The following is a 14,901-nucleotide window of genomic DNA, read 5'->3' as shown; positions in this document are numbered from 1 at the left end:
TACATTCCTCCCTTTCCTCTCCTCACCTATCTGTCATGACAGTATGCACTCACAAGCCCATATCACCAATACCAATTTCATTTTTGCCTACATACTTCAAGGCACTTCCCTTCACCACCAATTACCAACAAAACCACGTCTTCCCTCTCTTGCACACTCATCACAACTCAAAACAACAGTAATTATTTCTAATAGTCCCCTCACACACTCAATTTTTCATTTTATTACCTTGCAAACTGGTTTGGTTCCATTCTAGAACTCGCAGTCTATCATCTGAGCATGTAGATACCAAATATTTTCCTGTAAAAACAAAAACATTAAAAATTTGGTTTGAACTTCTTGTAAAAATGATTCAATTATATTGCTCTCAATGATTAAAGTTTAATCTAACCTTACCAGTATCCTGTGAAAAATGAAGACCAGAGACATTTTTCTTATGAATGACAGAATCAACTGAAGTACCCTTTTTTCGGATGTCCCACAGGCATACTTCCCTAAAAAGACAAGAAAAAATAATTACAAAACTTAAAAAATATTATGGCCATCCCCCATCCATGGGTAAAATACTATCAATTCTATATACTAAAAACATGTGGGGTTGTCAGGATTGTGTGATGTCAACATCATAGTTCAGGATTTTTATTGGGTGGTAAAGGAAAATCATACAATACAAGAGTACAAGGTACATGTTTAGAGCTGGCGGGTGAGGGTGGAGAGATGTTGAAGGTGAACTAGTTGACGTTTGTGGATGACACTGTGTTTGTGGTTGATGCTTAGAAGAGACTAAAGTAGTTGGTGACTAAGTTTAACTTCTTCAATATAAGTCAAATTCTTGCGGGGGGCATTATAAAATATGAAGTTACAGCTGTACTACTTGTTTTCTTTCACTCTGAATGCTAATAACCACAGAAAATATGATCAGTCCAGTTCACAGAATATGGGGGTTACTCAGATACAATTACAAAATAAATAAAATCAAGAAGGTGACACCAGCATCCCTCATATACCCACTCGCTCCTCGTGATGCCTACGTAAGCGTCATTGTATTGAAGGGGTGTAAGAGAAAAGGTATAGGTGAGAGTGGGCAAAAGGAAAGTGTGTGCAATTGGTACATACATACATATACCAAAGGCTTTTTCCCCCTTACACAAGGGGTAGCCATTGGTAGATGCTGATAAGAAACACTATTTGAGGAAAGGACCTTTATTGTTATGCAGTTTGCACAAGTTTGATCAAGTACTTGATGAAACTTTAACAAGCAAAACATCATAACAATAGAGGCCCTGTCCTCATGTGGTGTTTCTTTTGATAGACAAAAGCAGTGATAGGATGTGCAAGGAATGAGGACAGTGGCAGGTTGACTGTAAATGTGAAGGGTGAGATACGAGAGGGAGTGGAGATCTTTAAACACTTCAGTATGACTCAAATTCTTGCACACAGCATCAGCTACCATATGTAATTTGCATCACAGTACTCACATTATGAAATATAAAGTCACTGCTGTATTACTCATTCTCTTATACTCTAAGTAATTATAAACACAGAAAATGTAATCAAACCAGTTCACATAATCCGGAGGTAACTCATGAACAACTACAAAAATACATATATATAATCAAGGTTAAATGTTTAGGGTCACATGTAGGAGTGATCAGTGGATGTGGAGATGAATTATATGAGTAAAGGATGAAGAGAACAATGTTATGAGAAAGGGGTACTGGAGATGAATGCAAGGCTTCTTCACATATTCCCTATTTTTTGCATGAGGGGACAAGGTAGGAGGGTTGCAGTCTAAATGAAGTGGCTGGCCCTGCTGTAGATGTGCTGTATCTTGCTGCATTGCTTTTGATCCAAGCTGTGGGTGAGGGACTGGAATGACCTTTCATTCAAGAGGATCCAAGATGAGAGGAAAGCAAATGGGTGATGGATGGGAGTGGAATTGGGTGAGGGTAGGTGCATGTCTTGGCTGGCTACCTCCCTCATAATAGGAAAGAAGCCCTTGGTATATGGGAGACAGACATACTTTTACCAAATGGTGCTTTCCTTTTATAAAGGGGACCCCAACTAAGGCATGCAACCATTGTTCACCATTCCACACACATTTGCTGTCCCTTTTATCTTAGCTCCTCATGAATGAAGGGTCATCCCTGTATCCTGCCTATTACTTGGGTCATAAGCAATGCAGCAAGGCACAGCATCTCCCCAACAGGGCCCAACAAAGAAGGCTCACCTATTTATACACATAATATATCCATATCTGCATACATACATACCTAAGTATACATATACACAGTGGCATAGCTAAAGGGGGGCGGCAGGGGCAGTCCGCCCTGGGCGGCACTTTTTGAGGGGCAGCATTTTTGGTCCTTGTATGATTGATATAAAATTACATTAATCAGTCTCTCATAGATGTCAGTTTTTTCGTTATTAAGCATAATAAAGCGTGACAGTTTGCAAGCGTGTTAACATCGATCCGATGGGACGGGTATACATGGGTGAAAATGTGCATTTGTAATATTGAATTATTTAATTCCTTGTGAGAAGGGGCGGCAAACATGAGGGCAGCCCCGGGCGGCAAAAGCACTAGCTACGCCACTGCATATACATATAAAATGGATCTTCCAGCACAAACTCCCCCCTATTGGAAGGTTAAGATAGTGTCCCTTACAGAGGACTTTGTAGCATGGAATTTAACGAACCATGACTTTAGTTCAACTTTGCTGCTGGCAGGATTCAAACTGTCATCCACTCGACCTTTGCCACAAGTAATAACTCCCTAACCTGCTCAGCGAGTGACCTTCCACATGAACATAAAATGGCATATTATACAGTTGCAGCAAAAAAAATTGTAACACATCATTGGCAGTGAAAATTATAACGCAGTTCTCGTGTGTGCCAAATCATCCTAATAGCAACATTCTGAGGGATGTCTGGGTGTTTTTTCTTGAGTGCTACAGCTGCTATTAAAGGGTTTAACATCACCTCACATTTTAACAACTAATCCATCCTTGCTGTCATCTTTCTTGGTGCTTTGGAGCCAGTTTTCCTTAGGGGGGGGGGGGTCTCATGCCTAGTGGTAAGGTCGCCACTGTGTTCTGGACACAATAAATGGCTTGTCTAGACACCTTCAGGTCGGTAACTACATGAATCACAGACATGCCCCAATCTAATAGAGCGATAGCATGAAACTTTTCTTCCATGCTAAGCTTAGTACATCCCATTGTGCACAGGTTGAATAGAATTTTACGGCTGCAAAGATATGGCTATAGTCAGGATTGGTGCTAAGGGGAGTAGCCTATTATACAACCTCTCTAAGCAAGCACTTGTGGTGCACTGAAACATGCCCGGGTGGTGTGGTGTAGCTATATGCCCATCAAGGCCACTGCACCAACGCAAGCTCCGCTCACTCTCTCTATGTTGGAACATCAAATAAAATAGTAACGTGAAGATTCAATGTTATGATTTTTATTGCCAATGATGTGTTACGATTTTTTTTGCCATGACTATACATTCTCTAGTCCCAAGCCCATCTTACCACCTTAGTAGTTTACTTATTTGTTACCCTTCTTCCCAATGATATGATCTCTTCCCACACTTTCAATACTGACCCATTTCTGGAACTGGTAGCATAATATTCAGGCTGGCGGGGATGAGAAGTAACGACTTTTACACTCTGCTTATGTGCTTTCAGTTTTTGAGCAGAAGACCCATCCTCTCTTAAATCGACCTGCAAAAAATATAAACAAATCAATTGTTGTCAACATTTTCCCTGCTTGCAACCAACTCCATACCAGATATGGTCATTTGATTATCCCATAGACCTCTGGGAAAATCCGGTTTTGGAGTTGTAGCTATCTATATACAACGAACTTTTCCCCCCATTATAAGGGGGGTAGCCAAGTCAGAGGCACGTACCTCCTCCCACCCATTTCACTCCCCTCCATCACCCTTTTCACCCCTTCCATCTTGGCTCCTCATGGATGATGGGTCATCCCTGCATCTGCCAACTGCCCTGGGTTAAATGCAATGCAGCTAGACACAGTACATCCATAGCAAGGCCACTTCACCTAATCGGCAAATCCCTCTCTCCTTCCCCTCATGCAGAAAAAAAGATGGGGCAAAATCCACCCCCAACCCCTATCCTTCCCATCCCTGCATAACAGTATCATCTAATCACAGTCATTCTCCACTCATCCCTATCTCCTGCCTCCTCCCTTCCTTGCTCAATGCCTCCTTCACCCCATTCATCCATCTCATCCTCACCTGTCACCTCAAGTTCACTCCCTCCACTTCTGCCTTTCACATCTCTTTCATCACTCATTCTTTCTGTGTCCAAACTATCCCAATAATCTTTCATCAGCATTATCTGCCATCTCCTTTTCCACTCCTACTCTCCCCCTTATTTCCCACTCTATCCAACTTCTCAGACATTTCATCACACATTTAAACTTTTCCTCACTGCCTCTCTTCAACCCTTGAATACGATGACGCCAACATAGGTGCCATGAAGCACGAGAGAGTACATGAGGGTAGACAGAAAGGCATTGTGGGAGGTTTTGCGGATATATGGGATAGGAGGAAAGCTTCTAGGAGCTGTCAAGAGTTTTTATGAGAGTAGTAGAGCTTAAGTCTGGATTAGAAATGGAGAGAGTGAGTGGTTCGAGGTAAAGGTGGGACTTCATCAGGGATACATTATGTCACACTGGCTGTTCAACTTGTACATGGATGGGGTAGTGTGAGATGTAAATGCAAGGGTGGTGGGCAAGGGATTGGAGATGGTTAAAGAAAATGGAGAAAAGTGGAAGGTGAGCCAGCTGTTGTTTGTGGACGACACTGCGCTTGTGGCAGGATCAGAGGAGGGATTGAGGAAGTTGGTGACAGTTTGGGAGAGTGTGTGATAGAAGAAAGCTGAATATAAATGTGGGTAAAAGTAAGGTGATGAGATGTACAAGGGGTGAAAGTGGCAGCAGACTGGAAGTGAGCATTAAGGGAGAGCAACTGGAGGAAGTGGATAGTTTTAGATACTTGGGTGCAAATGTGGCAGGAAAAGGTGGAGTGAAGGTGGAGGTAGAATGTAGATTGAGAGAAGCGAGTAAATGCCTTGGTGGATTAAAGAGTGTAATGAGGAATAGACATTTAGGAATGGATGCTAAGAGGAGACTGTATGAAGGAGTGATTGTGCCAACAGCACTGTATGGAGCAGAAACATGGAACATAAGAGAGGAAGAGAGAAGGAGTCTGAATGTGTTTAAGATGAGGTGTCTGAGAAGTATGATGGGGGTTACTAGGCTAGATAGAGTGAGAAATGAGGAGGTGAGGAGGAGAACAGGGGTGGAAAGGGAGTTGTTGTTGTTGTTGTCGTTCCCTAGACTGTCTGTCCGAGCAGTCCCGTCTCCCCAAGGAAGGCCACAGCCGAAACTGGGTTTTCCCACAAATCCTTTATAGAGTGTATGTTGTGTTGTTTGCGTGCATGATTGTGTATAATGCAGTCTTCTATTATGTGTTGTATGGTATGGGGTGAAGTGTTACATCCTGGGCAGCTGTTCACAACACGGTCGTCCAGCCTCTTCTGGTAGCTTAGAAGTGCTGGGTGGTGACCGCATCGCAGTCTGGCCAAGTGGACTCTGTCCTTTCGTGGGAGAGAGGATTCAGAAGGGTGGATATCAGGGGGTCTGGCATGCAGCAGTGTGTTGTCTTTCAGTGTGTTAATGGAGCGGTGAGTGATATGATTATGAATATGTTTCCGGAGGCTGGTATTTGGTGGTTGTGGAGGAAGAGAAGAGAGTATCTGTGTGTAATAAAGGTCTTTGGGTGTAGTTTTAATGTTTCTTGGTGTGTGTGGGTGTTCTGCTATGTAGTGTAGCGGGTGTGATGTGTTTGTGGTGGCTGCAGCAAGTGTTTGTGTGCCTCTCATGTCGAGGTGGTCCTTGACTTTGAGGACTTTTGTTTCATGGTGTAAATGGTCTGTAGGTGATGTATTTGTGCAGCCTGTAATTGTTTTTAGGGCTTTGTTTTGTATGATTTGAAGGGTGTTGTGGTGTGTCTCACTGAGATTAGGAGCCCATGCAGGACTCGCATAATTCATCACTGAGCGTATGCATTGTTTGTATATTGTTATATTAGTTTCTTTGTTTTGTCCAAATGTTGTTCCAGTGATTGACTTAAGTGCGTTAAGTCTAGGTGTGCATTTGTTTTTTATGTTTGTGAGGTGTTGTTTGAGGAAAGGGAGTTGAAAGATAGGGTTGATGAAAGAGTATTAGGATGGTTTGGACACATGGAAAGAATGAGTGAAGAAAGACTAGTAAAAGAAGTGTGGAAGGCAGATGTGGAGGGAGTGAACATGAGGGGATGTCCTAGGATGAGGTGGATGGATGGGGTGAAGGGGGCTTTGGGGAAGAGGGGAATGTCTGTTGAGGAAGGACGGGAGAGGACAGAAGACAGGGGTGAATGGAGAATGGTTGTATATGGATGATGTTGTGATGCATGAGGTGGAGTGGGCGGGGGTAGGGGGGGTGAGGTAGTATGTGTGAGCAAAATTTGATGCAGCCTGAAGGGATTTCTCCCCGTCTTCTCCTTTTATGCATGGGGGGATGGAGAGGGGGGGGGGTCGCCGATTTAATGAAGCGGCCTTGCTGTGGATGTGCTGTGTCAGTGGACAAGGTGCAGGGAAGACCCGTCATCCAGGAGGTGCTAAGATAAGAGGGAGGGTGGAGGGGTGTGGAGTATATTCAGGGATGGAATGGGTGGGAATGATTTTATGCCTTTTCCTTTTTAGCTACCTCCCTTGTAAGGGGGAAAAGGCCTTGGTATATGTATGTAAGTAGTTGTAGCTGAGTGATCCCCATATTCTGTGAAAAAGCTTGATTGTGTCTTCTATTATTACAAACATTTTGGGTGACAATGAGTATAACAGCTATTGTTTTATATTTCATAATGAGCATATTATGATGCATCATCATACATCAGGCAGCTAATATGTGCATAAATATTTGACTTCTACTGAAAGTTAAATTCCAAGTCTTTCCCCATACAGTGCCACTCGCACAATACCCCCTTCATAAAATCTCCTCTTTGCATCCATTCCCAGCTGCTTATTTCTTATAACACTATTTAGTGCCCCAAGGCTTCTCTCAAGCTACAATTTACCTCCACCTTCATTCATCCTTTTTCTGCCACAAGTGACCCCAAATACCTAAAGCTATCTATTTCTTCCAGCCTCTTTCCTTTTTCAAACTTTCTCCCAATTCACTACAATCCTCTACTCTTGTACACCTCATCACCTTGCTTTCACCAACATTTATCTTCAACTTTCTCCTATTGCATACCTTTCCACACTCCACCACTAACTTCCTTAATCCCTTCTCTGACCCTGCCACAAATGCATCATCAACAGCAAACAACTGGCTCAACTCCCACTTTCCTCCATTTCTTTAACAATCTCCAGTCCTTTGCCCATTACCCTTCCCTTATCTCCTGAACCATCCTGTCCATGTACACAATGAACAGCCATGGCAACATGACAGAGCCCTGACAGTCCCACTTTTACCTCAAACCACTCACTCTCTCCATTTCCCATCCTAACATAGGCTCTACTACTCTCATAAAAACTACTGATTGCCCCTAACAGATTCCCCCAGTTCCATGTATCTACAAAACCTCCCACAGTGCCTTCCTGTCTGTCTTGTCATAAGCATTCTCCAAATTCATACAAACCCAAAAAACATCATTATGTTTTTCTAAATCTTTCTCACATGTCTGCCTTACCACAAAAATCTGATCCATGCAAACCCTACCTTTCCTAAACCTACACTGTTTCTCACCAATTACTCCCTCTGTTCCTCTCCAATCCTCTTAATCAAAACCCTCCCATAAGCCTTCCCAACTACACTCAACTAATCCCTCTGAAACTACTACTCACATTTGTTCCCTTTTCCCTTGTAAAGTGGAACTATACAGGCACTCCTCCAGTCCTCTGGCACTCTACCCTCCCTTAGACACACATTAAACAACCTCACCAGCCAATCCACTATTACTGTACCTCCCTTCTTCAGACACTCCACATGACATCCATCTAATCCAGGAGCCTTACCTGTTCTCATCATATTCTGAGATACTTGCACCTCATCTTTTCTTATTTTTCCTCCACTTTCTTCTCCCATCACTGTCATATTCTTAGCGCTTTCCACTGGTACCACCAATCCCTCCCTATCCTCCTCCACATCCAACAGCTCTCTAACATACTCCACCCATATTACCTTTACTCTTTCATCAACCCTATCTCCCAACTCCCTTTCCAATCATGCATGCAAACAACACAACATACACTCTATCAAGGATTTGTGGGAAAACCCAGTTTCGGCTGTGGCATTCCTTGGGGAGACAGGAATGCTTGGACAGACAGTCTAGGGAACGACGACAACAACAACTCCCTTTCTGCCTGTTCTCTTCACTTCCTCATTTCTCACTCTATCCAGCCTAGTAACCCCTATCATACTTATCAGTCACCTCATCTCAAAACACATTCAAACTCCTCTCTTCCTCCTTTAAATGTTCCACGTTTCTGCCCTGTACAGTGCTGTCAGCACAATCACTCCTTCCTACAATTTTTTAGCATCCATTCCCAAATGTGGATAAATATGTACCTAAACAAAAACAGGAAAAGGTGTACACTAAGTGCTGGTATAACAAAAAGTGCAGTGAGGCAAAAGATAGAAGAGACAAAGCTTGGGAAAGATGGAAAAAAATGGAAAGGGGTAAATATATATCAACCTAAGTAATGAATATGTAAAAATATGCAGAAAAAAAAAAAGACATAACTGACAAATGTAAAGATCAACATAAATTATTCTATAGATATGTGAATGGTAAACTAAAACATAAACAGTAAATAGTAAAACTATGTCAAGGGAACATGGAATACACAGAGGATATAGAAATGGCCGAAATTATGAACAAACATTTCAAATCTGTGTTCACTAAAGAAAACATACACAATTGGGATGAAGGAAGTGAAGAAAGATTCCCCCCAATGAGAGAAAAAACTGTGACACAGAAAGAAATAAGGGACCAAATAACTAACCTTGAAGTCAGAAAAGCACACGGCCTGGATGGAATTACAAACTGGATTCTAAAAGAATGTATAGATAAACTAATGGATAAATATATAAGATAATAGATTGCTCACTCAAAGAAAGGTACCGGAAGACTGAAAAAATGCCAATATCAATCATACATACATACATATACCAAAGGCTTTTTCCCCCTTACAAGGGAGGTACGTAGCCAAAAAGAAAAAGGCATAAAAACCATTCCCACCCATTCCATCCCCAAATACAATCCACTCCTCTCCCTCCTCCCTCTTATCTTGGCACCTCCTGGATGATGGGTCATCCCTGCATCTTGTCCACTGCCCTGGGTCAGAAGCAGTGTCGCAAGACACAGCACATCCACAGCAAGGCCGCTTCATTAAATTGGCAATCCCCCTCTCCGTCCCCTCATGCAGAAAAGGAGATGTCAATTTTTTCTCACACATACTACCTCACCCCCAATCCCCCCACCCACTCCACCTCATGCATCACATCATCCATATACAACCATTCTCCATTCACCCCTGTCTTCTGTCCTCTCCCGTCCTTCCTCAATAGACATTCCCCTCTTCCCCAAAGCCCCTTTCACCCCATCCATCCATCTTGTCCTAGGTTGCCCCCTCATGTTCACTCCCTCCACATCTGCCTTCCATCAATCATACCAATATATAAAGGAGAAAACAAGGAAGACCCAACAAACTACAGACCGGTCTCCCTTAAAAGTACAATAGCCAAAATTTGTGAGAAAGTTATTAAAAATAGATGGACAAAACATCTGGAGAACAATATACTAAATCTGAGACAATACGGATTTAGACAAGGAAGGTCATGTGCCACAAATTTGATCTGTTTCTCTTCAAGGTTAATAGATATAATACAAGAAAGGGACAGATGGGCAGACTATGCTGTCCTGGATTTACAAAAGGTGTTTGATAAAGTACCATACAAAAAATTATCAAGAAAACTTGAAACAACAGGAGGTATACAAGGAAAACTATTGAAATGGATGGAGGATTTCTTGCATGAAAGAAAAATGAGTGGTACTCAGAGAAAAATTCTACTTGGGAAGAAATTATTAGTGGCGTCCCACAGGGATCAGTATTGGCTCCGATAATGTTTGTTATATATGTAAATCACATGGACAAAGGTGTAGAATGTTACATGAACTTCTTTGCAGATGACATAAAACTACCAAGGAAAGTATGGAAAAAGATTGAGAATTTCAATGGAGATCTGAACAAGGTCTGGGAATGGAGTCAGAAGTGGGAAGTGGACTTCAACATTAAGAAATGTAGTATAATGGAATTTGGAAGAAAAAAAAAGAAAAAAAAATAAAGAAAAAAAAAGAGTATTAGGTCAATATAAAATCGGTGCAAAAGAAGTAAAGAAAGTTGGTTCTGAAAAGGACCTAGGAGTAATCATCACCAAAGGCATGTCCCCAAAACAGATAAAGATAGTTGGAGAAACCTAAAATTTGTTAAGACAAATAAAGGTGGCTTTTAATTACTTGGATGAGGAAATGGTAAAGAAAATATTAGTCACAGTGATAAAAACGAAGACTGGAGTATACAGCGACACTATGGATACCCAGTACAAAAAAAGAATACAAGGAAATCAAAAAGAATCTAAAGAGCAACAACACTTTCAACAACAAAGAAGGCCCCGACAATTTCATCTAAACTAGAATTACCAACCCTGGAACAATGAAAAGAGGCGATATGTTGGCCATTTATAGAATTATGAAAAGCATGGAAGTCCTTGATAGTGAAGACTTATTAAACTGGGATAGAAGAAAAACAAGGGGACCAGAAAAGACACTCATAAAAGAAGTTATAGAAGAGATCTGAAGAGAGAGAGAGAGAGAAAAAAAAAGCTTTCAACATAAGAGTCTGAAAAAAATTGGACGAGAAATTGTGTGCACAAACACCATACATGAATTAAAGAACAAACTAGATGTTGTGAGATACAAAGATGGGACACCACAAGCATAACTCCCCTTCCCGTAGAATACAACTAGGTAAATACATATACAAAATATTTACTTGAAAGTCAAGAGCCTCAGCAAGCACACCCTGGATTTTGGTGCTGCCCAGGCAACAATACTGGGTATGTGCAAGGCTACCTGGGAAAAGAATTGGGGATTGAAAACTCCAAGATCAAGAAATATCTTGTAGATCTGGACAAAAAACAGAGAACAGGTAATCAAATGCAAACCTCCATAAGAAAGGAAGCTGCTCACAGACCCTTCCTATGCACCTGGGGAGTTCTGATCCTTGGCTAGGGACTGTGTTGAATTTTGATAAGTGCATCTTTGGTGAAACAAAACCCCAACATGATTCACAGTTTTTGTAATGCCCCAGGGGTAATGCCCAGGTAAAGTCCAACAGCAATTTGAGATAAAGTAAATTAAATCTGAAAAAATACATACATGCACCAAAGGCTTTTTTCCCCTTACAAGGGAGCCAGAAAACAAAGGCACAAAAACTACTCCAACCCATTCCATCCCTATCACACTCCACTCCCCTCCACCCTTTTCCCTCCCTCTTATCTTGGCAGCTCCTAGATGATGGGTCATCCCTGCATCCTGTCCACTGCTCTGGGTTGGAGGCAGTGTTGCAAGACACATCACATCCACAGCAAGGCCGCTTCATTAAATTGGCAACCCCTCTATCCACTCCCTCATGCAGAAAAGGAAAAGACGGGGAGATATCCCTTTGGGCTGCATCAAGTTTTTCTCACAAATACTCCCTTTCCCCCACCCATTCCACCTCATGGATCACATCATCCATATAGAACCATTCTCCATTAACCCCTGTCTTCTGTCCTCTCCCATCCTTCCTCAACAAACATTTCCCTCTTCCCCAAAGTCCCTTTAACCCTAATCCTAGGCTGCCCCCTCATGCTCACTCCTTCCACACCTCGCACCCAAATATCTAAAACTATCCACTTCCTCCAGTCTCTCTCCCTTAATACTCACTTCCAGCCTGCTGCCACTTTCACCCCTTATACATCTCATCATCTTACTTTTACCCACATTTATCTTCAACTTCCTTCTTTCACACACTCTCCCAAACTCTTTTACTAACTTTTTCAATCCCTCCTCTGATCCTGCTACAAGTGCAGTGTCATCCGTAAACAACATCTGGCTCACCTTCCACTTTTCTCCATTTTCTTTAACCATCTCCAATCCCTGACCCACCACCCTTGCATTTACCTCTCACACCACCCCATCCATGTATAAATTGAAAAGCCAGTGTGACATAACACATCCCTGACGAAGTCCCACCTTTACCTCAAACCACTCACTCTCTCCATTTCTAATCCTGACACATGCCCTACTACTCTTGTAAAAACTCTTAACAGCTCCTAGAAGCTTTTCTCCTATCCCGTATATCTGCAAAACCTCCCACAGTGCCTTCCTGTCTACCCTGTCATAAGCCTTTTCCAGATCCATAAAAGCCAAAAAAACATCCTTCCCCTTTCCTATAGCTTTCTCACATATCTGTCTTACCACAAAAATCTGATCTACACAACCTCTACCTGTCCTAAATCCACACTGTTCCTTACCATTTACTCCCTTGGTTCCTCTCCTAATCCTCTCAATCAAGATCCTCCCATAAGCCTTCCCAACTACACTCAACAAGCTAATCCCTCTGAAACTACTACACCCACACTTGTCCCCTTTTCCCTTGTAAAGTGGAACTATACAGGCAGTCCTCTGGCACTCTACCCTCTCTTAAACAAACTTTAATAACCTCACCAGCCAGTCCACCATCACTGTACCTCCTTTTTTCAGACATTCTGCATGACATCCATCCAGACCAGGTGCCTTACCTGCTCTCATCATCTTAACAACTGCCTTCACTTCATCCTTCCTTATTTCTCCTCCATTTTCCTCATTCATCACAGTCATTTTCTTAGCACTTCCCGCTGCAACTGTCTTCCCCTCCCTATTCTCCTTTACATTTAGCAACTCCCTAAAATACTCTGCCCATCTTCCTCTTACTGCCTTCTCTTCCATTATCATCTCTCCATCTGCACCTTTTACCTTTTTTCTCTACTTGATTCGTCTCCTCTTCCTCTCTAATTTCTTTCGAAAACATCTTTTTATTACTTTCAAAATTTTCTGTTATACTCTTACCCCACTTCACATCTGCTCTCCTCTTTGCCTCCTTTATCTTATGCTTTACTTTTCTTCTCTTTTCTTTGTACCTCTCATATGACTCCCTCGTCCTATTTTGTATTCAATCTGCGAAAGCTCCCTTCTTCTCTTTTACAACCTTCTTTGTTTCCTCATCCCATCATTCACTACCCTTCCTTCTATTTCCTCCTGTCCTTCTTGTTCCACACACCATCTTTGCACACCTTGTAACTCCCTCCTTGAACCATCACCATTCCTCCTTCACTCCTAGTTCTACTCTATCCTTCACTCCCTCCCACTCCTCTCTCAGCTTCTTCTTATACTCATTCTCCTTTTCTTTCTCATTTAAGCAGTTCATTCTAAGCACCTCCCTACTTTTTGTTATTTTCCTCTTTCTCCATCTATCCTTCACTCTCAGTTTACCTTCCACCAAAAAATGATCTGATATTTCACCACTCTCTCCCCTTAGAACATGTACATCCTTAACTCTTCCTATTATACTCCTATCTACCACTACATAGATAGGAATGGGTGGGAGTAGATAATTACCTCTGACTTGGCTACCTCCCATATGTGGGGGAAAAAGCTCTAGGCATATGGTTAGATCATTAGCAAAGGGTGATTAATTCAATTGCAACAATTATACTTACATGATAAACTGTACCACTGCTGCTGGCAATAAGAATACTGTTGTTATCTCTGTGAGAATGCCAGGAGATATAATCATTGTATCCAGTATCCTCCAAGCTCCAAACCTGTTAATAAAAACCAGTATACATCATTTTACCATTTAAATAAAAGTAATAATAAAAATAATACCAAATATATATATATACCAAAAGGTTCTTTCCCCCTTATACAATGAGTGGCCAAGTCAATGCATAAAAGTACCCTTCACCCATCCTACACTCATCCAAAAATGTTATTTATTATCCATTCCATCTTTGCTCCTTCTGGATGTGAGGTCATCTGTTCCCAGTCCACTGCTTGGGTCAGAGGCAATACAACAAGGCAGTGTACTTCACAGCAGGACCAAATACTTCAAGCTGGTTTATCCATTTCATTTCATTTCATTTCATTTCATGTAGATTACCCATCCCCTCATCCACTTGAAAAATTACGGAGGAGACAAGAAATCCCTTAAAGCTGTATCATTCATTCATCTATTCACAAATGCATTTCATTCATACCTCTTTTGCCCTCTCCCTTCCCTGCCTGACAGACATTCCTCTAGAATTCAATGCTCCTTTAAACTCCACCCACCAGCCATATTCTTGGTCTTCCCCTACCATTTCTTTTAACTTGTCTTTCTTCACTCCTCAAAAATATGAACTAATTGCCGTGTGTAACTATACACATACCAAAAAGACCTCTTCCCCCTTACAAGGGGATGGCCGAGTCAAGCATATACACTACCCTTCACCCCTCTGATGCCTTTTTTTGTTGTTGTCCCTTTTATCCTTGCTCCGTATGGGTGAAAGGTCATCCCTGTTCCCCATCCCTTGCCTAGCATTGCAATAAAACACAGCAAGGCCCAACACCTGAGGCTGGCTTACATGGCAGCTTTCCCTCTCCCCTCATCCACTTCAGAATTTACACAGCAGACAAGAGGTCCCTTTACACCATGTCAATTTATCAATTCACAACCACTCTCCATTCACACCTATCTTTTGC

At 41.9% G+C, this 14,901-nt stretch overlaps 1 protein-coding gene across 2 annotated transcripts in view; it reads right to left on the bottom strand.

Annotated features, from left to right (window-relative positions):
- LOC143029118 (WD repeat-containing protein 76-like) overlaps nucleotides 1-14,901 on the bottom strand; it is a 43,551-nt gene that overhangs the window by 11,191 nt on the left and 17,459 nt on the right. For both annotated transcript variants that reach the window (XM_076191553.1, XM_076191552.1), the window contains exons 9-12: nucleotides 13,878-13,982; nucleotides 3,609-3,727; nucleotides 397-494; nucleotides 229-300 (exon numbers count right to left, since the gene is read on the bottom strand). In XM_076191553.1, the coding sequence (XP_076047668.1) occupies nucleotides 229-300; nucleotides 397-494; nucleotides 3,609-3,727; nucleotides 13,878-13,982 (394 nt within the window). The remainder of the gene's footprint in view (nucleotides 1-228; nucleotides 301-396; nucleotides 495-3,608; nucleotides 3,728-13,877; nucleotides 13,983-14,901) is intronic.

Source organism: Oratosquilla oratoria, chromosome 10, assembly GCF_046742065.1.
Source record: "Oratosquilla oratoria isolate Oo_2021 chromosome 10, ASM4674206v1, whole genome shotgun sequence".
Lineage (NCBI taxonomy): Eukaryota > Metazoa > Arthropoda > Malacostraca > Stomatopoda > Squillidae > Oratosquilla > Oratosquilla oratoria.
This window is presented reverse-complemented; position numbering and strand designations above follow the sequence as displayed.